This window comes from Strongylocentrotus purpuratus, unplaced genomic scaffold (genome assembly GCF_000002235.5).
Source record: "Strongylocentrotus purpuratus isolate Spur 01 unplaced genomic scaffold, Spur_5.0 spur5_scaffold_12, whole genome shotgun sequence".
Taxonomy (NCBI): domain Eukaryota; kingdom Metazoa; phylum Echinodermata; class Echinoidea; order Camarodonta; family Strongylocentrotidae; genus Strongylocentrotus; species Strongylocentrotus purpuratus.
In genome coordinates, this window is record NW_022145597.1 from 28,609,690 (window position 1) to 28,636,665 (window position 26,976).

The 26,976-nt window shown below is 38.1% G+C and overlaps 3 protein-coding genes across 3 annotated transcripts; 1 reads left to right on the forward strand and 2 right to left on the reverse strand.

Moving 5' to 3' along the window:
* The first annotated feature begins 4,670 nt into the window (after positions 1-4,670).
* On the forward strand, positions 4,671-14,552 carry LOC373503 (amassin). The gene is given in 10 exon segments (NM_214633.1): positions 4,671-4,832; positions 6,104-6,274; positions 7,308-7,507; positions 8,114-8,165; positions 8,902-9,079; positions 9,670-9,802; positions 10,499-10,666; positions 11,324-11,466; positions 13,603-13,751; positions 14,206-14,552. Coding segments are annotated over 10 exon segments (1,494 nt in total). The 5' UTR covers positions 4,671-4,754; the 3' UTR covers positions 14,428-14,552.
* Positions 14,553-16,918: 2,366 nt separating this feature from the next.
* Positions 16,919-20,090, reverse strand: LOC105446718. Its single transcript, XM_011683891.2, has 2 exons — positions 19,448-20,090; positions 16,919-18,517 (listed from the first exon to the last, which is right to left on the reverse strand). The coding sequence occupies exons 1-2, from the start codon at positions 19,717-19,719 to the stop codon at positions 17,881-17,883; spliced, it is 909 nt and encodes a 302-aa protein (XP_011682193.1). The 5' UTR covers positions 19,720-20,090; the 3' UTR covers positions 16,919-17,880.
* Positions 20,091-22,189: 2,099 nt separating this feature from the next.
* LOC100890490 lies at positions 22,190-24,029 on the reverse strand. The gene is made up of 2 exons (XM_003727684.3): positions 23,737-24,029; positions 22,190-22,946 (listed from the first exon to the last, which is right to left on the reverse strand). The coding sequence occupies exons 1-2, from the start codon at positions 24,006-24,008 to the stop codon at positions 22,301-22,303; spliced, it is 918 nt and encodes a 305-aa protein (XP_003727732.3). The 5' UTR covers positions 24,009-24,029; the 3' UTR covers positions 22,190-22,300.
* Positions 24,030-26,976: the final 2,947 nt, after the last annotated feature.

The following is a 26,976-nucleotide window of genomic DNA, read 5'->3' on the forward strand; positions in this document are numbered from 1 at the left end:
AGATTGTCCGACTTTTTCACGCAGATTTCACTCCTTTATTAAACAAAGACAAGGCTCACTTCTGCCGAATTGATGACATGTAAAAAGGGTTCCAGTCTCTTTGACAGTACGCGGATCAGAATAGGGGTTGGATTCGGATGGAAAGGGGGTGGGGGGGGGGGGAGGGGGCAGCTATATAGGAGGGTCACATGCATATTAACTCTAGGAAGGTTAATTCCTGCCTAAAATACAATTTTCATGTTTGATAACACTGTGGGACAGTTCTACGCATACGTTATTCAGAGGCAGTATATATATACAAACAAGTTTTAAATGCTGGTCGATTTTCAATTGGGGGGGGGGGGGAGGCTTGAAAGAAATGCGATCAACAAGGGAAACGGTGGGGGTCGGTGGGTCATCTTCTTCACATTCCCACCCCCCCCCCCCCCTGCTACGACTACGGATATCTCGATCTCTCTCTTCCTCTCTCTTTCGCTCTCCCCTCTCTCCCCTCTCTCCCCTCGAGATCGCTCCCTCCCCCTCACTCACTCTCTTTCATTCTTACAGCTAGAGTCTCGTATTGCCCTCGTTATTCATGCAATGTGTTTGTGTGTATGTGGGCCGGGGGGGGGGGGGGTGGGCATCTAAGTTCATCATGCGTTAAGCTCATGGAAAAATGTAGAGCATACAGTCCGGGGAGTCTCTTAGTGAAGGGGTCGGGGTGTCATCGTCATTTAAACATTGAATTTGAATTTTTAGAGCCTTCTGACAAAATCACCATATCCAATCTTTATCGTTTCTCTCTTTTTCTCTCTTTTAGTGAAACATTTGCTAATCTGTCAACAAATTAGACGACGAGCAGCTTTTACCACGTCTGTGGGAAAATTGTTAAATCTCGGGGCGTCTGTTTTTAATCCTTGTTCTGCATTGTATTATATTTGTATTATATGACAAGTAGAATAAAAACAAATATGTCAACATTTTGCTGCAGAGGGGGCACGTGCCCCTTGGATCTGTCACTGACGGACCCCCTACATTTTCTTACTACACGATATGGGTTTATTTGAATTCAATTCACTTCAATTCACATTTATCTAAAAAGAATCCATAATTTTGGATTATCTTCAATCTTCAAAAGCACACACAAAAGTTATCCAAATAATTTAGCGTTGAAAGTATATGCAACTTATAAATATATCATTTAAAAATGAAAGACAACTGCAAATGAATTATTGAAAATTCGTCAAAATAATATGCAAATAATCAATGAACCATTACACAAGATTAACCAAAACAGTTTAATTGAATAGTTAAATTCCAACTTGAAACTAATAAACAAATACAAATAGCTCGCGGGAAATTGCGAAAGTCTCATCCAGGAGAAAATAGATATTTTCATCTTGACACAAAAGAGACGTTGTTTCGATCAGTGTCTTTACCGGTGATTGTTTTATCCCTTCTTTTTCTGTTTTAATTCATTACTACTTTGATCAAACATTCGAGAAGTATAACTCCCTCAGCAGGAATGTCTGAATGTTTTTCTCTACTTTTTTCCTCCAAATTGATCTTTGAACTTGAATGTTTCTCTCTGCAATTAAAATTTGAGTACGTATCGTGTTACTTGGCTCAGTCAACCTTCATCTCGAACTCTGTACCACCACCTCTCTTTATATGTTCTGTTAATCATCATCAATAAATCATCAATGTTAACTTCAAAGTTTTTCTGACATTAGTATTGTAGCCTTCTTCGTATTGGCATCGGTATTCAAATACAAAATCGGGTAATTTTTGACAAACTAATGCGGGAAAAAAAGAAGAAGAAGAAGAAGAAGAAGAAGAAGAAGAAGAAGAAGAAGAAGAAGAAGAAGAAGAAGAAGAAGAAGAAGAAGAAGAAGAAGAAGAAGAAGAAGAAGAAGAAGAAGAAGAAGAAGAAGAAGAAGAAGAAGAAAAAGAAGAAGAAGAAGAAGAAGAAGAAGAAGCAGAAGAAGAAGAAGAAGAAGAAGAAGAAGAAGAAGAAGAAGAAGCAGAAGAAGAGGAAGAAGAAGATGAAAAAGAAGAAGAAGAAGAAGAAGAAGAAGCAGAAGAAGAGGAAGAAGAAGAAGAAGAAGAAGATGAAGAAGAAGAAGAAGAAGAAGAAGAAGAAGAAGAAGAAGAAGAAAAAGAAGAAAAGTTTGGATTTAAAATTGATTTAAGAAGGGGGGCACTAATGGGGGTGCTTATACAAAAAGAAGAATAGTGTGATCCCTTATTGGGCTGTGAGGGGACCCTCCCTCTATGAGAACATTGCCCCCACAACAATTGGACCGACGCTACGCAATTGATGACACTCTTCTTCTTTTTTTATAAGCACTCCCATTAGTGCCCCCTCCCCTCTTCTTACACCAATTTTAAGAAATACCTCAAGACAGATGACCCACTTTCGTTATGTTTCTTCTTTCACTCTACCCACTAATAAAAATGAAATTTATAAAATGTCATTGAAACAATGACCTTACTTTGGGATAAGTACAAGGTAGGTCAAACGTGTCTATGAAAGACGTGACTTTAGGCACTTTTTAAATAAACTTTGAATAAGCGCTACAGTGATTTCAGATTCGGGTATTTATTTCATGGGTGCATGGCTTTTGGGGCACAGTCGAACTATGCGCCTTTTAAACTCCGCTTGTCATACCATATAAGTACATGACCCCTAAATGTTCCCCCGTTTCCTACTTATTGACAAAATGTGCACATAAAAAGGTTATAACTGACATTTTGCTTGTCAGATATTTTGAGGCTGGTTCCCCCTTTATAAAATGAGGAAGAAAAAAAGAAGATAGAAAGGCACATGTATTATTAAGTTTATGTCTTCAAATTTATTGATTAGAATCCAAATCTGAAAAGAATATGCACTAATAAAATACTCAGTAAATACAACACATTATATTACTGAGGAAAGGAGTTAGTTTGAATGCACATCTTTGGTGATCGATAACACCTGTATTAGGGTATAGACACCCAACTGGTGTCGAATTCCCTATCATGATAACCCACAATCAGAATGGACTTCCCCTTCGGATGACCCCTAAAGGACACTCCTCTGCATTCGAGAGTATGTTTTAAAAATTCCACAACCCATATCCAAACTAGGTCACATACCTTCTCTTCTAAGAAGCACGAAATTAATTTACCTTGATCCATTATCTGTAAAATATTACAGGAAAAGCATTATGCAAACCACTGTTTATTATTAATGACCGGTGGTGTTTGCATTATCATCAAATTTATCGTTTTCTTGCTCTTGAACTTAGAAGAAGACTAAGGTCTTTAACTTTAATGGTAAACGTACACATTCACGGATGTTGACATTATAGATGTTGTATGGATGCGGGGATTTTGAGGTCAGAATCTAGAGGTCATGGTATTGAATTATTGATGACGTATCTGACATGTTATGATGATTATGATCTGTTTGAAGAAGACAACTTGCCAGTCACGTCCATGGGCTTTACTTTGAAATGATGGGAGAAAGAAAGAAAAAAAGTTAGAAAGAAATAGAAGGAGAGGGGGCAATGCCATACCTGAGGAATCTGTCGTGTTAATTATAATCCTGTTTTGTGTTTTTATGGGAAGAAGAAAAGAACACCTTTGAAGTCACGTACATGGAACTAGTTTTTGTTGAGTAATGTGAGGTAAAGAGAGAGAGAGAGAGAGAGAGAGAGAGAGAGAGAGAGGAGAGAGAGAGAGAGAGAGAGGGGGGGGGGGGGGTTTACGCGAGTGATGATTTCCAAAATGCACACAGTTGCTTTTTATTAAGTGCTATTTGTTTTTAAAAAAATCAATAATTTCCACTTCCTTAACAAAACAAAAAATCATTATACATAATGAACTTGTTCCCTCTGTCGAACGCATGAAGATAAAATAATATTCCCTCAGCAACAACCACAAAGAAGGATTCCTTTGATTAATAATCAGTTTATTCGTTTTGGCATTCCTCAACATTGTAGCAATTTCTTTCAAAATATTTTGATTTTAATTCATCAGCATGAACTTAAAACCTGAATGAAAGCTGTGGTAAAACATTACAATTACAATTGCTAAACAAAATAAAAATGTACATGTTACAGTAATGTTTCCATATTTTGAAGAAAAGAAAACAGGGAGGGGAAAAGGGCGGGGGTGGTTGTTGACGTCAGCTCCATTTTATGCTAAATAGGCCTACTCCCCAGTTTACAAGGGTGCAACGAATGTTTACTTCACTATATTAGACATATTTATCTACACACATAAATAATAAAAAAAGTCGTTAGATTGATTTTTACATGTATTGTAAAAGGAGCTGCTAATTCTATTTTTTCATTTGAAAGATTCTAGCGATCGGCTAAGAGAATGAATTTGTTATCCCTGACCGACATCTTTTCATGATTTAAGCAGTCGGATTACAAACTAATCGAACATCTGACTTTCTTCTTCCAAATATTAAGAACATGAGACATGACATACCCCCTAGACATACGACCTCTCTCGTTAAAAGATTGTTCACCTTTAAATCATGGACGCTTTTGTTATTTTTGACGTGAATAACGACGATGACGGAAACATATCAAGATTCATACGCACTTAGCCCTGACCCACATGAAGATGAAATTCCAAACCCCTAGGCATGCAGCAAAAATTGTATAAATATGAACCGCGAAGCTGGGTCTCCATTAAATTTAGAGTCACCGAGAGTGATTTAGAGACATTTAGAGGCATTTCTACGAAGAGACTACTTCACTTTTAGAGACACGCGCACCATGAAATATCCAACGTTCTTCGCTCCCTTTAGAGGACTAGTGACGGCAGTTATCATATGTCTTTTTGTTGAAACATCGGTAAGTAAAACCATCTTCTTCTCCTTTCTTTAAATCTATCCAAACTTCAACAAATTTATAAGAACTGGATTAAAGTCCGAATAACATATTGTTTTAAATAACATTCTGTATGTACTTCTATGGCACAACTTAGGACCGCATAGGTCCTCTCAATGTTCTTTGAATATAATAACAATCATATAGCTTCTTAAGTCCGGCGGCGCACACCACATGTCCGATCTGACCACGATCCGATTTTGGAAGAATTTGCCATAGCAATGATGTGAACATAAACAATTACCATTTTAATGATCATGTATCTCAACATAGGGAACTGATTAATAATATGCAAATTTCAAGGGATTTCAATCTTCCTTGGAGGAAGAATAGCCCTATCGGCTTAGAATCGCAGTGCCGTCAGACAAGAACTCCGTCTTAAAAGAGTTGATATTAATTGCAACTTATTTGCAATTGATATAAATCGCAATTATGTACACATAAGATAGGGGATTGCAAATTTGCGATTGTTCCGAGTAGTTGCTATTGACTGGAATCAATCGGAACTCTTTATAACTAAGACGGGGCCCTGCATGGAGTGCTACTGTCTGCGATTTGAAGCCGAATCTGCCTTTTTTTCTGACGAGGGGGTTTAAAATGCACTGAAATTCCGGTTATTAGTATTCTTATAATTATTGTTTAGAACCTATATCAATATCCTATAACCAGGCGCGGATCCAGGATTTCTTAGGGGAGGGGGCCCAACTTTTTTTTTTTTTTGCTCCCGAAAATTTGAAAATCGCACCGGCCGAAAAGTCGCTCAGTGGGGGGGGGGGGGGGGGGGGGGGGGGGGGAGGGGAGTGGGGGGGGGGGTACAGAGCACAATTTTTTTTTTTTTTTTTTTTTTGCTCCCGAAAATTTGAAAAACGCGCCGGCCAAAAATTCGTTCAGTGGGGGGGGGGGGGGGGGGGGGGGGGGGGGGGGGGGGGGGGGGTGGTAGTGACCACATTTTTTTTTTTTTTGATCCTCAAAAAAATTTCGATTTGCACCCCCCCCCCCCTTGAGCGCCAGGGGGGGGGGTGCAAATCGAAATTTTTTTGAGGATCAAAAAAGGTAAAAATCACGTGATTTTACATGATTTTTTTCTCAAGGGGGGGGGGGGGGGCCCGGGCCCCCCGGGCCCCCTCTGGATCCGCCACTGCCTATAACAACTATCGTATCTTGTTTTTTATAACAAGTTTTATGAAAACAGGGCCTAGATCAGGAATCATTTCCAAGTTTTGTTTTCCTTTAAGAAATGCCAAGAAGCAACACCACTCGGTCCTGCTTATATGAGGACGACGTCCGGCGTCGTCGAGACGTCGTCTGGTAGATGCCAGTGCGAGACTGCTTTTCCGCCATTAGTCACTTGTCAAGATTATGTAGAAACGGGCTACCCAGAAAGACTTGAAGCAGCAGAACGGGAGGTAAGTAAGGGATGCAGAATGGGTCAGTGACTAATCTATTCGTATATTTGTATCAAAATTAATTGCCATCAAATTGGGGATCACAAATGGGGATACAACAGGGGCGTCGTCCCCCCCCCCACTCCGGGGTCGGAATGACCGCATGCGTGTTACCAAAATGTCCGGTAAAGGGGTACTTTTCACGCACCAAAGCCCGGCTCGAACATACACAAACTTGACTTTACACACCATGGGGTGTTTTCAAAAGGAGGGAACACGCATATACGTACCCTAAATAACAGTGAGTGGGGGGGGGGGGGCGTCGTTTAATCATTTTGAGCGGGGGGGGGGGTGACCCCCAAATGTGCCGATAGATATGTTGGCGCTTCAACATTTTTATTATCCGGTCATAGCAGGCGGCCAAATAACTATAGTGCTCTGGCATACTCTGGTGCCCATTACACGTGGGTGGAGAGTGGCAAAAGTGGATTACTGTCTTGCCGAGGTAAGTTAGTGTCGGGTTGGGATTCGAACCAGCAACCCTTGGATTGAGAGTCGTGTGAATGAACCACTGTGCCATGACACCTCCTCAATTTACAATTCATATACACAATCGAAACAATTCCAAGAAAGAAGTCAATTTGTTACGCCTTGTAATATTTTTAGTACTATCTCATGTGATGTCATATGAAATGCTGTTCATTTAAATCGCTAAGAAATCTTCTTCTTCTTCTCTTTTCTTTTTATTCTTCTTTTCTTCTTCTTCTTTCTATTTTTCTTCTTTTTCCCCTTCTTCTTCTTCTTCTTCTTCTTCTTCTTCTTCTTCTTCTTCTTCTCTTCTTCTTCTTCTTCTTCTTTCTTCTTCTTCTCTTCTTCTCTTCTTCTTCTTCTTCTTCTTCTTCTTCTTCTTCTTCTTCTTCTTCTCATTCTTATTATTGTTATTGTTATTATAAATAATGTCATGCTCGTTCTTATGAATATTATTTGTAGAAGCTGTAGTAGTGTTTTTCTAATTTCAAATTTCTAATCTCTTTCAAATTGCCACCGTCCTCAGATCGCTCTACTCGGTCATCAACTCGACGAGTACAACCATACGGTCATCAGGCTCCACATCGATCTAGAGCTCGCAGATTCTCAGCTCAACGTGACGATGATGACATTGGAAGGCGTTCTGGATGGTACCGTGGTCGTCACAGTGGCTGAGCTCGAGCTCGTGAAGGAAGAACTCAAGGAGATGTCTCTACTCCTTGAAAGGTGAGCCCCCGTAACCATAGCAACTGCAAGGGGATGTTGAGTTATAAAGGGTGCAATGCCTATACACTTTTGATATTTAATAGATATACACAGTGTAAAGTTGAGTAATATATGTGTAAGGTTTATAGTTTGAAATGAGAACGTCAGTTATAATTTGTTTATAATAAAAAATGTCTTGATTCTCGAAAGTAGGCAAACAAGATAATTATATTCAGGATTAAGAAGAGAGAGAGAGAGAGAGAGAGAGAGAGAGAGAGAGAGAGAGAGAGAGAGACTCAATGCACGATGAGCACTCTCCATGCTGCCCTGATGGAAACCCGAGTCTGTGATTATTATTTTGACACTTAATATCCGAATCTATTCATATTTAATGATCTCTTCTTGTTTAAGCTCTCTTTCTCTTCCATTCTCTCTTTCTGCTTCTCCAAGTTTTTTCTCTTCCCCTAGTAATTTTCATTAAACAAGTCTCATTTTTTTTCTAATTTTAGATTCCCTTAAAACAAAAAAATAACACAACACTTTTCTGCAAAATTTGTCTCTCGTAAAATATTGTTACATGAATAGAAATTGAAAGTTCATACTTCGACTTTAACCTGTTTTTCTCAGAATCGAGGAGGTAGCATCTGAGATTCCTGAAGTACAACAACTGCGTGAAGAAGTAAGTTTTCAAAACAAAGTTTGAATGGTTCGAAAAATGCTGATGGTGGTATTATACTTTAGTCACTTGTCAGAGCGACCGATAAATATTGGTGATGAAGGATTACTGTGATGTAAGTTTTTGTTAGGTTTATTGATTTTATGTCACTTTCGTCTGTGAGACTGGGTAGCGAAGGTGGGGATGATGAAGTTGAGAGTGGTAATGATGACGGTGTCGATGGTGTTGGTGATGGCGACGACAATGACGACGCCGAGCCGATGGGATGATGGTTAAGATAAAGTACGGTAGTGCTAATGGCGCTTCTACTCTTGATCAAAACGACGACGGCTATAATGATGGTAATTAAGATGATGTGACACAGTGACAGTGATGAAAGTGGTCATTATGACGATGACGATTAAAGTGATGGTGATGAAGACAATGGCACAGCTGGCAATAATGAGGAAGACGATGATGTTGTACTAACATATTACTAGTTAAAAAGAAAAAAATCTCAGTAGAGAATTGATTGATTATGTCGTATTTAGGCTTTCTTTATTTCCACCATCAAATTATAATACAGTAACCATTGAACTATCAACCTGAACGTGTTAAAAATGAATCCATTATACAAAGCATGCTTTCCAACTCCCCCCCCCCCCCTGATAGGCAACGACTTATTGATGGTATTCATACTCAAGATTAGATTACTTTCAGTGAGGATGCTCAAATTCTCTTTTCCTTTTTACATTTTCAGCTGAATAACTTCACAGACCTCATTAAACAACTGGAGGTAACGAGACCCACTGAAGTCCGAGTACTGCAACGAAAGATCGACGATCTCAAGACGAAGTTGGCCGAATGTGAACGGTATTATCCGACGAGGACCGAAGATGAGAGCCTCTTCCAACCCTGGAGTGATTTTCCCTCCCAAGGTAGGAACTGAAAGACTCATCTGCATGAAAAGTATTTACGGGCAAGGAGATAGTTAGTACAATATTGTGCAATCTTTAAATGATTATTGTGCTATCTTTCTATTGGAATCAATAAAATTGTAAAATGTATTATTCAGATATACAGATAGACAAATAAGCGGGCGAATAATCGGGGGGGGGGGGGGGGAGGGGGAGGGGTAAGCATTATCTTTAGGGGGGAGGAGTGAACACTCCCATTTTTTCTCGACACCCACCCCCCCCCCTTCTTGAGAGAAAAAAATTAGTGCTTACTTTTTCTTTTCTTTGTTGCCAGGGGGGGGGGGGCATTTTCATTTTGTGTTTAAAAAAGGTTAAATTAACGTAACCATTAAAAAAAAACCTGTTGTTTGCCAGCGGAGAGGGGGGGGGGCGTCCCCCCATCGGATCCGCGCCTGATTAACGCTCAACACCATTGCAATTCCCATACGTCTTTTATTCCGAAAGCAGTTGCTATCTTATTTATAAGTAGGCCTATTTAGTAGGAAAATTGAAAGGTAATACAGAAAAAAAGATAATGAGAACGATTCCTTTCTTCTTTTTCCCCTTTTTAGATAGTTGCCGTGATATCATCCACGTATCTGAGCCCTTCACAGTCAGAGGCGTAGGGAACAAAATAGGGGCGTGGTTCCGAGATCCAATCCAGGACTATATCAAGGTCTATTATGTACCCTTCCACAATCCAAGGTAATATATCTTGACTACTGTAGAGGTATCGCGGTCACCGCACTGTGGATTACAATGGTTCGCGGTTCGAATTAAGGGGGGGGGGGCCGTCCCCATCATATTGCGAATTAGGAGAGAGGAAAGAAAATGAGAGGGTACTGGAACGTGACAAGAATACGCTATACTTCTCTTCCACATCATCCCCCAATAAAATGACCTTAGTTGTATTTCATCCTGTAAGATTCAGTGCCATCTCTCCCGAAAGATGTCAGTACATGGCCGCTTATTGTCTAAACGTACGCTATATCATGTCACTGCATTTAGTCAATTCAAACGCTTGAATTTCTACAAGTTCAATAAGGATATAACATTTCCAGCAAACGTTTCATTCTAAATAGCTAAAGTTACATAATTGTCCGGAAAACGCAGTGGGAGAGCTATTTGTCTCTTGATAGATGTCTATCAGAATCCCATTTATTATCACCTCTGTTTCAAAACCTGGTGTTTCATCATAATTATTGAGGGGCAATTCGCAAAGGGGAGACTGAAATACTAATGAGGTTCCCGGGTAAAATACCCCCCCCCCTTCACAAATCTTTGCTCGCTTCTCACCTATATGCAGCAAATGCAAACATGCAATATGTGGTGAATAGATAAGTACAAACATTAAGTAATCATTTATCTTTTTCCCCTTTTACTTTTCTTTTCCAATCTCAGACTTACTTACCAAGTTGACCGCTTTGCTCACGTTGCTGACTTCCGTGGAGGTACTGAGTACGAGCATCGATACATGCTGCCCACGAACCTCCCGGCCCAGGGTCCCGGTATGGTCGCATATAATGGTTCCCTCTACTACCATGCATTTCAAAGCAGACAGATCGTGAGGTAAATACATTGATGATTATTGATTAATTTCAATTTGTGTATATTCTATCATCTCAGTCACACATCCAAATCGATCATCAATTAAACCGACTTCAAATCGACTCCAAACCAATCGCCTCTTGGCCCTTCATGTACTGTAACAATTCTTGTTTGGTTTGCTTTCATGGTTGTCTGTCTTGTTTCGACATTTATTCATTCATGTATATATTTATTTATTTTATTTATTTATTTATTTATGTATACATTTTATACAGGAACACATTTCAAGGAACACAAGATTAGTGTTGATATTCAAAACATAAGATTATGAACTATCAGGGAAGAGTAAAAGTCATTACTGTGAACGTTATAATAATGAAGAGAACACAACAAAAATTATGACAATGTCTGATGAATGTTACAAAGCAAAAACATAAACTAATTATTTATTCCATATAAAGATGGTAATTAAATGGTCATATTAATTCAGATCACAACATACAGAGTATTCAGAATAGGCCTAATATTACAAAGAATGTAAATCTACACTCGCCACACTCGACCCAGGTGAGATAAATAAAAACTCTTCCTCTGTTCTGATCTGCAAATGAATATTTTTTTTTCTTCAAGTGAAGCAAGGGTATTTCTTTAAAAAGCTCTCTATTTCTTGACAATCAGGTATGATCTTGAAAACCATACGGTAGTCACTACGGGAGAGATATCCGATGCGGACATCAACATCCGGGGTTCACCCAGCGCCATCGATCTGGCTGTCGACGAGCTCGGGCTGTGGGCAATCTATGCCTCCGTCTCCGACCAAAGTAAGAAAACATTGTCGTGTTAATCAATTTCGGAGATCTCGGGTTACTGGGAGATTTCGTAAAAATATGTTTTTTTTTTATACGATAAACGAATAATTATATAATTTGCTCCTCTTTTTACCTTCATTAAGAAGACGCAATATTATTGTTCAGACAAAATAATATGCGGACTTGCCCCTTTCGACTGAAGTAAGTAAGAAAAGGTGCCAAATGGGGGAATTAGGATTAGCTTGTTATGGTTTTTTTTTTTTTGGGGGGGGGGGGGAGTGGTGATTTTATTATTTCTGTCGAATCTTCTATATAATTATGCTCTTTGCACATTTATTGTGGGAAGGACGTATTAAACACATGTAAATAACGAGACGAGCTCAGACTTTGGAGAGTTAAGGAATACCTCCCTCTCCGACAACAGTGTGAATACTTTGTCATGTATCGTTGTGTGCAATGGAGATAAAGTTATACATTTTCACTTAAACACGAACGTTCTCTTTAAAGAGTAAATGAGTACCTTTTCTTTGCTGAATCTTTTCATTAAAAGTAAATTTATGGACCATAAATATTCAGCCCTTTGTAAGTTCTAAAAGTCAAATGGAAAGGCCTTATCTTCAACTTCATATGTGGTTGAAGTTGTAGATCTAGTGTAATTAGAAATGTTAAAGAAATAAATAACTTTGCAATGAATTAATTCACAGTTATTTCATGCTTTATCATTATATTTTCAAACATATTCTTGTGTTTTAATCATCATGATAATGATCATATTATATATATATATATATATATAGATATAGGAGTTGGAAGGTTACACTTTATTGGTACGAGTTATACAGACTGTTTCGCCAGAAGGCTCATCAGTAACTAAATACATAATACAATCATGGCGAAGTTAAAAACACTCATGTGCAGTCAGGCAAGAATACAAAAGAGACACAATAATAACATTGGGCTCTACAGGGATGATGGTCTAGCGATCGTCCACAAGCCAGCAAGAGCAGCAGAGACCATAAAAAAGAAGCTATGTGAGAAATTCAGAAAGATAGGCCTCCAGGTGACAGCCAGTGCTAACTCTACCGTCGTAGACTTCCTAGATGTCACGTTCGATCTCAATAGCAAAGAACACAAACCATTTTCGAAGCCTGGCAATACCCAGCTGTACGTCCATGTAGAATCCAACCACCCGCCAACCGTCACCAAGAAGATTCCGCACTCCATACAAACCCGCCTATCCACGATCTCCAGCAGCGCAGAGGTATTCAACGAGGCGAAACCGGAGTATGAAAAAGCATAGTATGAAATAACATAGCAACCATAACCAAGGCCCACAACAATAGAATCATCAACCACAACCCCAACCGAGACCCAGAAACCTGCAACTGCAGAAAGAAAGACGACTGCCCCCTCCCAGGAAAATGCACAACCAAAAATATCGTCTATGAAGCCAAGGTTGTGACCCCCAACGATGAGAAACTCTACATTGGACTCACATCCACATCCTTCAAAGCCAGATATGCAACTCATAAAGCAAGCTTCACCCACCAAGAAAAGAGATACCAGACCGAGCTAAGTAAACACACCTGGATGCTGAAAGACGACGGGACACCCTACACAATATCATGGAGAATCATCCGGCACGCCCAACCATACTCACCCAGAACAAATCGCTGCAATCTCTGCCTATGGGAAAAGTACCACATCATCACTGCTGAGAAATCCACCATCCTTAACTCTAGAACTGAACTCATTTCCACATGTAAACATAAGAGAAAGTTTCTACTCTCTGAATATGGTTAAACCCCTCCCCCCCCCCTGTACCACCATGACCTTTCCCCTTACCCTTAAACCCCTTAATTCCACTATTGTATTATTGCGTTCGCCCTTACCTGGGTATTATTTGTGTCTCTTTTGTATTCTTGCCTGACTGCACATGAGTGTTTTTAACTTCGCCATGATTGTATTATGTATTTAGTTACTGATGAGCCTTCTGGCGAAACAGTCTGTATAACTCGTACCAATAAAGTGTAACCTTCCAACTCCTATATCTACATTTGCTCCTACAGTTGAGCACTGTCAGAAATTGCAGTTTCACTAAACTTGCTTATATATATATATATATATATATATTGTTTTATTTGACAGCAAACACAATGATCAGTCGTTTGGATCCAGAGACTTTGGATGTCATAGAGACGTGGGTGGCGCCATTCCCTAAATATCAAGCGGGAAGTTGCTTTATGGTTTGCGGTAGGCTCTACTGTCTTAGCAGTTTCTTCAGCACCGATACTACGGTTAGTTGGTCGTTCTTTTTTAATTTTTTTTTATTTATTTATTTATTTATTTATTTATTTATTTATTTATTTATTTTATTTTATTTTATTTTTTTGGGGGGAGGGGTTGGGATGGGCAAGGGGAGGTCCGATACGTCTACATTTGCTCAGGTATTTCTTCCGTTAACTCTTTACACTTCAGAAAGAACAGTTTAAACAACTGACTTTCACATATATCTATAATTTTGAGTTTTCCTGAGTAATAAGTAATCTAACAAAACAATTATTATTATCATCAAATAATTACTGCTATTGTTATTATTATAATTATTATCATTATCATCATCATCGTCATCATTTTCAGTATTATTTTTTTTATCATTTTTATTCTTCTTATTAGTAGTAATATCATCATGGTAACCACCATCATCATTCACCCAATAATTCACTATGATTCTCATACTATTTTCATCAGGTGGAGTTGGTCTACGAAACATCGTCGAACGTATTCCGTGTTATCGACGTCCTTTTCGACATCCGCTTCGGGGAGATGATGTCATTGAAGTACAACCCACGTGATCAGAAGCTCTACGGATGGGACAACGGTCATCAGGTGGTCTATGACCTTACATTTGACCCACCGGCGAGGTCACAACTCCTGCCGACCGACACGAATATTCCTTTAAATCTTCAGTAATCAAATGTGGATGATCGAATAACGTAATTTAAAGACAATGCTGCGGTCTGGAGTGGTATCCCGAAAACGATGTCATCTTGATGTTGGTTAAAATGATGTTAATTGTCATTAATAAAAATCAAAAACAAAAACAAAGTAAGGACGAGTCATTGGTAATATGTCTATGAACACCCTATTCTAAAAGTTGTAAAAAAGAACGAAAAATAAAGGATATGAATCACATTAAAGGCATCGTTTAACAATGCTGAATCTGAGATGCACGGCCCTACGTGTCATCAGTGTCTGTAATATGGTATAATATTGAAGCCCTAAATTATTTTTTTTTAAATCGCATTTCAAAATAATCAAGAAGTGCCTCAAAAAAGTAAAAATCTTTGAGTGACCGGTTTTTACCATACTCGTTTTCCTAATAGACTGTAGTGTTATAACCACCGTTTGGCAAACGCAAAATTGGGTTTCGATTTCCAATGATTAAAATCTTGATAATCAGACAGGCGATCGGCTTGTAAAAATCATGGGTTCCTGACTGTCCTAAAGGTCAATAATTATCATTGCAGCATGAGCTAAATCCAACATTTTGTTTCAGAGTCTGAGACAAAGTTACCGGATGCCTTTAAAAAAGTTGCACTTTGATATTGGTGTATCCAGCAAACGGGGGGGGGGGGGGGGGTTGAAGCTCGGCGTGGTGGAGGTACATCTGTTTCTGAATGTTTCGGCCAAACTCCCCTACATATTAAAAATATCTAAGTTATTTTCAGGTAGTAGGCCGATGCTGAATACTATTGTCCAAATATACATATCCCTTTTTTTTAAAGCCTTTTTTGGAATAGCGTAGCGGGCGAGGTGTCATCAATCTCATAATAAAGGTTAGAAGGTTAAATTAGTTGACATTACATATTTTGATTAGTCACAATTGTTTGTTGTTTTACCCTATCAGGAATTGTATTGGTGTGTTCAATGTATTTATAATTATCATGGTAATTATGACACTGTACTGTCAATTCATCAGGCTCTATTACTTTTTGAAAGGCTATAACGGCACATCTTTCAATTGAATATTTAACACATTACTATTTTCATCATCGTCACAATTATCAAATTATTATAATAACTATTATCATAAATATCATTATTTTATTTCTTTTAATCCTTCACACTTCAAGAGAATGGTGATTTTTGTTTGTAGGGATGAAATATAGCTTTTGCGCTTTCTCCTTTTTATGTGTAATTTTGGTAAAAATCTCCTGTGAAATCAGGCGCGTAGCCAGGGGGGGGGGGGGCGGTGGGGGCGGTCGCCCCCCCAAAAAAAAACGCCGGCAAAAAAAAAAAAAAAAAAAAGAGAAAGAGAAAAAAAAAGAGTAAAAGGACGTAGGAAGAAAAAGGGAAAGGAGTCGATAATTTAATGAAACGTCAAAGCTTCTGCGCTTCGCGCGGAACGGGGGGAAATTGAGTTCAAATTAAGTATTAAGAGTCGAGAACGGAACAAAGAATCGTCTTCTTTCTCTAATAATTTAATGAAACATGAAAGCTTCCGCGCTTCGAAAGAGGGGGACTGAATACAGATAAGGATTAAGGGTCGGGAAAAGTACAACGAATCGTCTTCTTTGTCTTCTTTTAATGAAACTTCAAAGTTTCCGCGCTTTGCGCGGGAGGGGAGGAAATTACTGATTTCAGATAAGGATTAAGGGTCGAGAACGGTACATCGAATCGTCTTCTTTCTCTAATAAATTAATGAAACGTAAAAACTTCCGCGCTTCGCGCGTGAGGGGGACTGAATTCAGACAAGGATTATGAGTCGAGAAAGGTACAACGAATCGTCTTCTTTCAAAGCTGGAAACTCCCCCCTTCCTGCACCCACCCCCCTAGGGACGCGCGCTCTTTAAGTGATTCGCACGCTTCGCGTGCTCACTACCGCCCCCCCTAAAATGAAATCCTGGCTACGCGCTTGTGTGAAATTATTCTTCAAATTACCTGATATTCAATAGAAATAGCTGAACTGTTTGAAACGGTTATGCCTAATGTGTGACTATAGTCCCATATATTCATTTCTGTGTGCAGTGCATTCATATGATTTTCAGAAAAGAATAAATTGATTTGTAATTTACCTGGCACTATACATCATTTTTTGTATGTACCGCATAAAACCTTTTCAAATTGCTTTCTTTCACAATGTCTTTGCAAGACATTTTATCTTTAAGCATCATGGTTAGTTACTGTCAAATTAAATCAACCTGCTTTTAATGCAGCATGTTATTGCTTAGTTTACATTTCTACATTTTCCGATAAATACTATAAATTGTATTTTACAGTTAAAGTAAAATCATTATCAGTCAATAGTGAGCTGTAATTATTTGTCAGGACTGTTTAACTTAATTCCTTATGTACCACATAATCAACCTTCCAAAATTGCCTCCAGATGTTTTCTTTCTCAATATTTCACGATTTCATTGCATGACCTGTACTCAAATTTGTATCTTTAAACATCATTACCATTTACTGAATTTATTCAACGGGTGATTCATGCTACTATTAGTTGATTTACATCTCTACATCTCTTGTTTTCCAATAAAAACTGTAAAAATGTATTTTACAATGAAAGTAAAATAATCACGTAACAATCAAATGTTGAGCTATATTCATTTATCAGGTGTGTTTGATGTTCGGGCAAGTCCACTATGTTTAGTCATTGGATGTCGCGTATGTTACCAATCATTAAATCAAACCTTATCATTTATTATCCACTATTAAACAACACATATAAAACCAACAACAAATTATATTTGTGGTTGAAAATGTGGGTCATAAACGAAAGAAAACATATAGGCTGGTTAGCCCATGACCCCTTGACATAAACAGTATACAACATCAAAAGGAAAAGTATCAAATAAATTTAGTACACAAACAAATATTAAGGATGTGGAGTTCTGAACATAGATTCAAATGAAATTTGTACTTTTACTTCGTATTTGGTCTGTTATAAACTTGATTGGGGCTGTTAACTTCATATAATGCTCAGGAATTATAATATTTGAGGTATAGTCGCTAACGGATGGGTCGAAATACCTTTGACTTTCGCCACAGAATTCAATATATTATATCGCATCCTGCGATATCAGAAAATATGGGATATTAGGGTTTGGAGAACACTTCGTTGATGTCAGTCTCCTTTGAACCCATTATATAACTTGAAAACAACATCGGTCCTCCTACAGACCCTTGCGGAACATCATTATGTCTAAAGATAAGGACTGAATTTTGATCGGACAGTGACAACAATGGACCTTATCCGATAAATATGACCTAATCGATTCAAGAGGTTTAAAACAAATTTTTAATAGAAATCAGTAGAATAATATGAATAACCGTATCAAAGAAAAAGAATAAGCCGAGAAGTAACAAATAAAGTTATGTTCCTGAGATTTCTACATTATGTCATTCTGTCGAGGTAGATATTTAAATTTTGAACATGTTCATTTCTTGGAAGTATGGCATTGACGCCTCAGCGAGCCTCCTGACATCTGGTGCCAACCTGTCTTTGGGTACTGGTGGTTTAGGTGGTATAAACTCACTGGAACAGGTCGCTGTCTCATAAAATGTGTCGAAGTTCTTCAATACATTATCGATGGTTACCTTCCATGTCTTGGTGACATCTGGAGAAGCATCCCATTGAAGAAGCGAATCACTGTATGGAAGACCAGTCCGATGGCAGAACTTTGACAGCACCTCTGCCGGGTTGGCCAACAGGTCGTCTGTGTTGATGACGATAGGGTCAGGATCAACGTTGGTGCGGATATACTTCCATAATTCATGCGTGCTCCTAAAGAACTCGCTAGCCTTTACGAAAGGGTCGTCCTTCTCTAGGTCAAACGTCTCCGCGTCGTCAGTCCATAAACCAGCTTTTATCAACTGATCGACCTCGGCTTTCTTGAAGGAGCTGAAGACTTTATAAGGATCCCGGATGAGAAAGACATGCTTAAACCCTGCTGGCATGTATTCTCTGGATTTCTGATCTGGAAAACCCCAGTAGACCTCCTTAGCTAAAATGTACCTGCTTGTGGATTCCTCGAGTTTCCGTTTCACATTACCATATCTATAAATAAACACACAAAATAGCATAAACTCATAAACCACTTGGTTTATATATGATAGGCAAATTGATATAACGGATTATGTCGATGTCTTTTATGCAGTCACTTTAGCATTTGCTTTTAGAAGAAAGAGATGGCGCAAGTCATGCACCCTTCAGGTTATCAAAATTAATAGAAGGATATAGCGATTTTTTTTCTTCCTGCGACTTGTTAGTTAATGAATGTAATCAGCGAAAGAGGGTAACTTACATCAGTCCACTCCACAGGTCTCTAATTTTTACCATAACTTATATTGATCGTTAGACCCCCTACTGGAGAAGTGGGGGTAACACCTACGTAGGGTCTTGTCTACCATTGAAGATAGAAAATGACGACACTACTACCATTTTGCAGATTTGTTTAGATAGTTGTTGGCCGGTGGAGTCCGAGTTAGCCATTTGTGGTAGTGTTTTATGAGGTCGGGAATTTTAGTTTGTCAGGAAACCGCGGCTATATATATATATATATATATATATATATATATATATATATATATATAAAAGCAAGTTTAGTGAAACTGCAATTTCTGACAGTGCTCAACCCCTCCCCCCCCCCCCTGTACCACCATGACCTTTCCCCTTACCCTTAAACCACTTAATTCCACTATTGTATTATTGCGTTCGCCCTTACTTGGGTATTATTTGTGTCTCTTTTGTATTCTTGCCTGACTGCACATGAGTGTTTTTAACTTCGCCATGATTGTATTATGTATTTAGTTACTGATGAGCCTTCTGGCGAAACAGTCTGTATAACTCGTACCAATAAAGTGTAATCTTCCAACTCCTATATCTATATATATATATATATATATATATATATATATATATATATATATATATATCAACACACACACATATAAAATATTTATATAACGTAGGATTATTATTACTTACACAAGTCGGTCGGCCTCTAATTTGCATCCCGCTAAACGTTCATAGACCGTCACTGCTTGTTGGACCTGCTTTTCATTTCCTTCATACTCCATCGGCATATCTTCGCCAGTAGCCAGCTTATATTCTCGCGCGGTATGGCTGCAGTATGTAAAACATTCAAACCAAACTTCCATGCCCTCAATTGCACTCAGGCATTTGGTGAAAGCCGTCGAGATAGTTCTTGGAATAACCGAAACGTATAATCGTACAGGTTTCCTATCGGAATCCGCCATTTCACTACTTTACGCTCTTCAAAGAGGATGAAAAAAAAGGATCAAATGGAGAATTCGCAAACTTCTGTGAAATAGCTCACAAACATATCAGAGTTACATACATTTCTACGGATAGGTTGATCAACGAAACAGCCTGGTTAACGATCATTATTTGTTATGCCGGATCTTTACCCTGGTATATGACTTTTTTCTCATTTTGACCTTTGAATTTTATGCACACGTATTTACTTTTTATTTTTTAATAGTGCTATTTTTTAAATATGTCTGTATATTGAACTAGCAAAATCTTATCAAAATGCCCATGTTGACTATTTTGGTAAATTATTCTAAAGGACATTAAAATCGACACAAAACAACATCATATAGCTCCGTTTAGTCTCATTTCACAACGCCCCCTATCTTTAGAGTCAGCAGCCTAACATGTTAGCCTATGGAATTTTACCCCCCCCCCCCCCCCCCCCCAAAAAAAAAAAAAAAAAAAAAATCGGTACTGAACCATTCTTTTATTATACATAACAGCTGTTCTTTAAATTAAGTATTGATGATGTATTTCTCACTGCATCACAACCTTGTGTGGTAATTGATTCTACGAAGTCGATGTCACCTTAAATATATTTAGTTATATCCAATTTTATTACCATTATTACTGTCATTGTTATTACTATTATCATCACCAACATCATCATAATTATCTTTATGAAAATGGCGTCCCGTAAGGTAACATTCTTGCCCCATTATACTGATACCGGCTACACATTTGATAAAATATTGTTGAGTCGATTTTTATGTCCTTAAGATATCAATTGAATTGTTGAGAGGCAAAGTCTACTTTGTTATAGTTTGAATTTGTTCCTTTTCCGGAAGTAAGTCATTGATGCCTTAGCTAGCTTCCTGACATCTGGCGCCAACCTTCCCCAGGGTATGGCCGGGTTTTGATGACTGGAAAGTGCTCGAGTAGGGCACTTGTCGTTATAATAACGACCCCTCCAGTCACTCGCTTCTTTCCGGGTGGTAGTTTTACGACAGCAAAAATTACGTGAGAATCATCTCCGTATTCAATTTACAGTAAAGTTAAAGATCGTATCATCCCTCTGCGTGCTTTTCTAGGCGTGATCTAAATCTCTGTATTAAACGTCATTTGACAAGACATTAATCCAGTTTTACCACTCTCCAACCACGTGTGAAATGGGTACCCACACGGATGCGAAATTCATTGCATTTTCTGAGGATTGTGAGCATCTGTTAAAACGGCGCCTACTGGAACGCTTCCCAGGGAGTGGAGGATGTGCATTCATTGTGTGCGGGAAAAGCCTGAATCCAATGACAGGGGTAATATATATCTGTATAGTGCTTTGAGACATCGTCGATGTATCAAGCGCTATATAAATGTATGCAATAGGAACAGTAAATGCATACGTTTACACTTTACTTTTTAAAAATGTCATTGAATTAATTCAATCCATTATTCAATATATTTATTCTGTCAGTCATTCATGTATGCATTAATTTAGGCGCGTTGGCGAGAACATATAGCAGCAACAAAAAAAACAAAAAAAAAAACACAATCAACAATAAAATACAGAATGTAAAAACACACAAAACAATTTAGAAGGAGAAGGTACATTTATTGAACGAAAAATTTCATAAATAGTATGTACTGTGAAGCAATGTTCAACGTTTTTCGTTTTTCTTCAACGAAAACATTATTTCACCACCTACACCTAAAATGTTGTGATTGACTCCCTTATGGTAAATTCATTATAATTATTTTAAAGAACTGGTCTCCCCATATATTCTGTTTAAAACAAACTATGATGAGAGTCATGGATATTGAAGTATACACCACGGGCACCTACACCTCCCAATAAAAGCTTTAAGGTCACTTTTCTTGATTTGTTCTGAAATGGTTAATAATAATGGTGGGGCCATAAAAACACGAACATCTGGAGAGTTTGGGCACATTTTATCGGTGTCATCGTTTTCAGTGAGCATCAAATTGTACTTTGGGAGAGGTGGACGCAATTTCCCCATTAGGGCCGTCTCTGTACCTAAATTATTGGAGATGATAGATAATTCGCTAAGACAGCCGGAAAGATAGAGGCATCCAAGAGTTATTGGACGACTACTTACGGGTGGATTCAACTTAATACAACTAAAAAATGAATTCATTCCTGATATTACTCATTAAATGGATTTCCACTCCTCTACATTAAGAAGAAGAAATAGTAGTTGATTGGATAACTTAAAATTAGAACGTTGCTTCTGTACCTCAAGGAAAATGTATTATTACATGTTATTACATATTAGTACATTTATTGAACATAATCTACATGCTCAATGAGACTGCTCTCATTTACAGGAGGGAATCTACAATTTACACGCTTATTTCACTGCACATAAATTGTATTGATATATCCGTATGTTATTTCGACTATATTATTACTTTAATGGTCTGGTATTATTGTATGTATTCTTACACCTCTTGAAAGAACAATGCTTTTCATTCTTTATTGTTTATAGCTTATTATTTATGTAAAGAATGTGCATGTGAAAAAAATGAGATAGTAGCTGGATGAAGATTTTATATTTTGAACTTATTCATTTCCTCGAAGTATGGCATGGACGCTTCCGAAAGTTTCCTGACATCTGGTGCCACTCTGTCCTTGCAAACGGGAGGTTTAGGTGGTTGAAACTTGCTCGAGTAGAGTGCTGTTCCATAAAAGGGAACAGCTTTCTCTAGTACCTCATCGCTAGCCACTTCCCAGGTCTTGGTGATATCTGGAGAAGCATCCCATTGAAGAAGCGAATCACTGTATGGAAGACCAGTCAGATGGCAGAACTTTGACAGCATCTCTGCCGGGTTGGCCAAAAGGTCGTCTGAGTTGATGACGATTGGGTTAGGGTCAACGTTGTCGCGGACGTACTTCCAGACATCGTGGATGTCGATAAAGAGCTCGCTAGAAGGTACGATAGCGTTATCCTTCTCTAGGTCGAATGCCTTCTCGTCAATAGCGTCGCCCTTCCGGAGACCAACGCTCACCTGATGATCGTACATAGCTTTTCTGAAAGAGCTGAAAACTCGGTATGGATCGCGTATGAAAAAGACATGCTTAAAGCCCGTCGGTATATATTTCCTGGATTTCTCATCGGGAAAAGCTGCACACCCCTCCTTAGCTACCATGTACTTGCTTGTGGATGCCTCCATCCTCGGCTTTACATTGCCATACCTACAAACGAAAAGCCATAAACACTTGCTATTTCACATTAAAAAACATCCATATTCAAATAAGAGACATGCCGTAGGTTATTTTCTTTCGTCAACAAAGTTACGAAATAAATAAGATAATGGTTATTTATATAGCGCCGGTATCCGCCAGGTTCTGACGCTCATGGCGCTTTACACATATTACCCTGGTCGTAGCCGAGCTGCCAAAGTAACTAGCGCTCAAGCATATCAGGTACCCATTTACACCTGGGTGGAGAGTGGCAAATGTAGATAAACGTCTTGCCAAAGGACATTAGTGCTGCGGCGGGACTTGAACCCCGTACCTTGTGATCTGCAGTCGGGTGACTTATCCACTAGTCCACAACACCTCTTCATATATATTTTGTTATCACAAATAGCTGGATGACCAAGAATGAACAAGAACAACCTCATTGAAAGGACCTGAACGTCCTGAACAACACGAAGGTAAAACGGACTTGTTCACCAGTACAACTAATCACATTGGTGTGACAGTCCCTTCTAACGAAGCCTTTTGTTCCCAACTGACGAAAGGCAGCAGCATCTGGAACAAAAACGGTTTTTACGTATTATCTTGTATATTATTAGCAAACGTATTTCGAATGATTTAAAGTAGCTTTTCGACTATATTCTTCTCTTTTCTCGCAGGTCGAGGGATAATATGGGTACACCAGATTCACTGTATAGGCGGGAAAGTCAGCCTCTGTAAATCATGAATCACTAAATGCAAGCAAATAACTTGGAATTCTACTTGGTGTAGCCGTTATACTTACATAATTCTATCGGCATGTACTTTGCATCCCACTAAACGTCCCACGATTGATGCTGCTTGTTGTGCCTGTTCTTCATTCCCGTCATACTCCATCGGCATAACTTCACCAGTAGCAAGCTCATAATTTCTTCGAGTTACGCCGCAGTACGTAAAACATTCAAACCAAACGTCCATACCATCAATGCCACTCAGACATTTGGTCAAAGCCGTCGAGATAGTTCTCGGAACATGCCACAAGAACAATCGTACAGGTTTCCCATCGAAATCCGCCATTTTTATCTAATTCACCACTCCATATTTACCCATCCGAAATGGGACTTTAACCCCCTTAACATCCCACGTATGATCGGTACAAGGTGCGATAAGTAGCGATAACAGTCGGTATTATTATCATATCATACCTTATATGAAATGATGAGTAAAGTGAAAACAAATAGACAGAATAGGCGACCTGTTAAATCATTCCAACTCCCACAGGGTCAGTCTTTGTTGATCTACAAAAAGCCTTTGATTTGGTGGATACTGAGATACTGTTGCAAAAGCTCTTACTGATAGGCGTCATATGTGAATCGCTTCAGTGGTTCAGGAGCTATTTGGTTGATCGAAAGACAGTGACTTGTATTAATGATGTAGTTTCTGATGCATTACCATTGACCGGTGGGGTGACCCAGGACTCTCTACTAGGCCCCTTATTGTTTGTAATATTTATTAATGATATGCCTCATTCTTTTGAAAAATGTAAAATACTTCTATATGCTGAAGACACTGTGTTAGATTACTCACATAAGAATCCGTCTGTTGTACAGTCAGTTCTCAACGAATTAGAGCTCGATTAGATACATGGATATCTCGGAATAAACTGAAGATTAACTACAGCAAGACCGTGGGTATGTTAATTGCAACAAAAAAAATTGCTGAAAAAACAAGATAAATTAGTTTTGTTATATAGTTCGAGGGAGAGATGTAATCCAAATGCATAACACAAAATACCTAGGGGTAATCATTGATTCAGAATTGAAATGGAACATTCATATTGAAAACATGTGTAAGAAAATTGGAAAATGGTTGGATTTCTTGGTCGATTGAGACATTATGTAAATGAAACTAATTTGAAAATTATATATCATTCTGTTTTCTCCCACATCTTGAGTATGCAGACAATATTTGGTCGTCATCTTCTGATAAATATCTTGATCAGTTACAGAAACTACAGAATGGAGCGGGCAGGATCATTTTGAAGATAAATCGGCAATCATAATTATATATCCAATCAACAATAAAATTGCATGATATCCTAAAATGGGATACTTTGTCCCTACGGCGTACTAAACACATGCACGTTATGATGTTTAAAAGACTGCATGACCTGACTCATAATTATATGAATGACAATGTTTCTTTTAGAGCTACTAGATACACACTTCGAAGTCAATTTAATCTTGCCCTTCCTGGTTATTGATAAGTTATGAACTTGCAGGGTTAGCCTTGATTGTAGTTGTTAGTTCAGTTAAATGTTATTGTTTTGTTAAACTTTTATGAATTTCTAGAAGTGCGATACTTTCTTTTAAAGGCAAGTCAGCTTTGTCAAATCGGAATGAATAAGCGTTAGCTTACATGTGTCTATGACAATTTATGACATAATTATACAACAATTTCAAGCTAAATAATGTCGTGGAGTTTTAACTCCCATGCAGCGTTAATATTGTGTAAATAAGTTTGAAGTAATAAAGGGAAAATATATAGATACCCATATGCACTGTCGCTCATAACGTTGGAATATTTTTTTTTACCCCAATTTATGAAATTATTTTGACAATGATTTATTCCTAATAGATCTAGATAAAAGTATACATTCTCAGATTTTATTGAATAATAATTTGCCAGTGTTTGTTTTGCGTGACGGCTAAAGTATGTGTATGCTAATATGCTTATTAACTACGGGACCTACGCCCTTAAGTAATAAATGACAGTAATGAGGATTAATGCCCCACAAACGGGCACTAATATAGCACATCGACACGGTTTTGATCCTTGGGCCTCACAGTTACAAGGCCATTGCTTTGCCACCGAACCCTGACTGTACGCAGCGGGGGCTAGGGTGGGGCAGGCCCCACAAATAAAAAAACACAAAGAAAATACAATAAATTATCAATAATTCATTAAATATCCCCCCGGTCCCCAACAATTTTTTTTTCTTTCTGTGTGCTCATGCCTTGAGCCATAATGCATGTCCGTACAGAGGATTTTTTTATATCAGATATTGAGATATTTAAGTTTAAATCATGAAACAGTGTTGAATTAAATGAAGACATTTTATAAGACAGTTTTTTTCTTAGGCGAGCAGACATATGCATATTAAGAGCCTGTCCAAGTCAGTAGAAGGTCATATAGTTCATTTAAAGTGACAATCCAATATTGAGGCTTTTAGCACATATTCATGCTATGAAGATAGATGAGAATAATCAAGCTTGCGTATGGATGCAAGATAAAGATGTTTACGGTTATTTTGGTTACTCTGAATTTTTGTTAGTGAAAGGACGAGGTCAAGATTGACAGTTTATACAAAAGCAAAATGTGTTTAAATGAACCTTTATAGATTCAGTTACTTGGTTTATTCAGATATTTTGTATTATATCATGCATTCTTGTGTAACATGAATGGTGTACTAAATCTTTCAATGTTATTTTATCTGTTTTTGCAGATCGAATGAAAAAGCTTAACAGCTTTGTATCTCCATTACAGCTGGACTCTCAAACTTCTATTTTCCCTTTCTTCAACTATTCAATAATGATACCGCTAAATATGGGCTATCCAGCCGTTTATTTCATCCTGTAAGTCATAATTATATTTGTTATTATTATACTGAATGCATGATGTCTTTTTATACGGAAATAAAACAAACAAACAAACAAAGAGTTCAAGGATAACGATATCAAACAGATTGTTGACGACGTTCAAAGGTCGAGAAATTTTATTCAGCTTTGAACAAATCAAGTTACTACGGACGGATGCATGTGCTGAGTTCACACACTATACTTTTATTCTGCAGCCTAACTCGTACTTCGTTTATGGTTCCCCCTCTGAAATCAAAAAGGTGATTTAAAAAATAAAGATGGCAGATCGTGACAGTACCCCTGTAAGAATCTTTGCGTATATCTTGCCTAGGACCATTTCATCTGCTTTGAGCAAATGTTTGAGTGGCGTGGACGGCATGGAGATTTGGTTTGAACTTTTCTCACGC

What these genes read in the sequence shown, in the direction of transcription:
- LOC105446718 (XM_011683891.2), bottom strand. Translation starts at nt 19,719, where the DNA reads ATGGCGGATTCCGATAGGAAACCTGTACGATTATACGTTTCGGTTATT. An exon ending in TTAGAGGCCGACCGACTTGT is followed by an intron (nt 18,518 to 19,447) that starts GTAAGTAATAAT and finishes GTTTATTTATAG; the next exon opens with ATATGGTAATGTGAAACGGA.
- LOC100890490 (XM_003727684.3), bottom strand. Translation starts at nt 24,008, where the DNA reads ATGGCGGATTTCGATGGGAAACCTGTACGATTGTTCTTGTGGCATGTT. An exon ending in GTACATGCCGATAGAATTAT is followed by an intron (nt 22,947 to 23,736) that starts GTAAGTATAACG and finishes TTTCGTTTGTAG; the next exon opens with GTATGGCAATGTAAAGCCGA.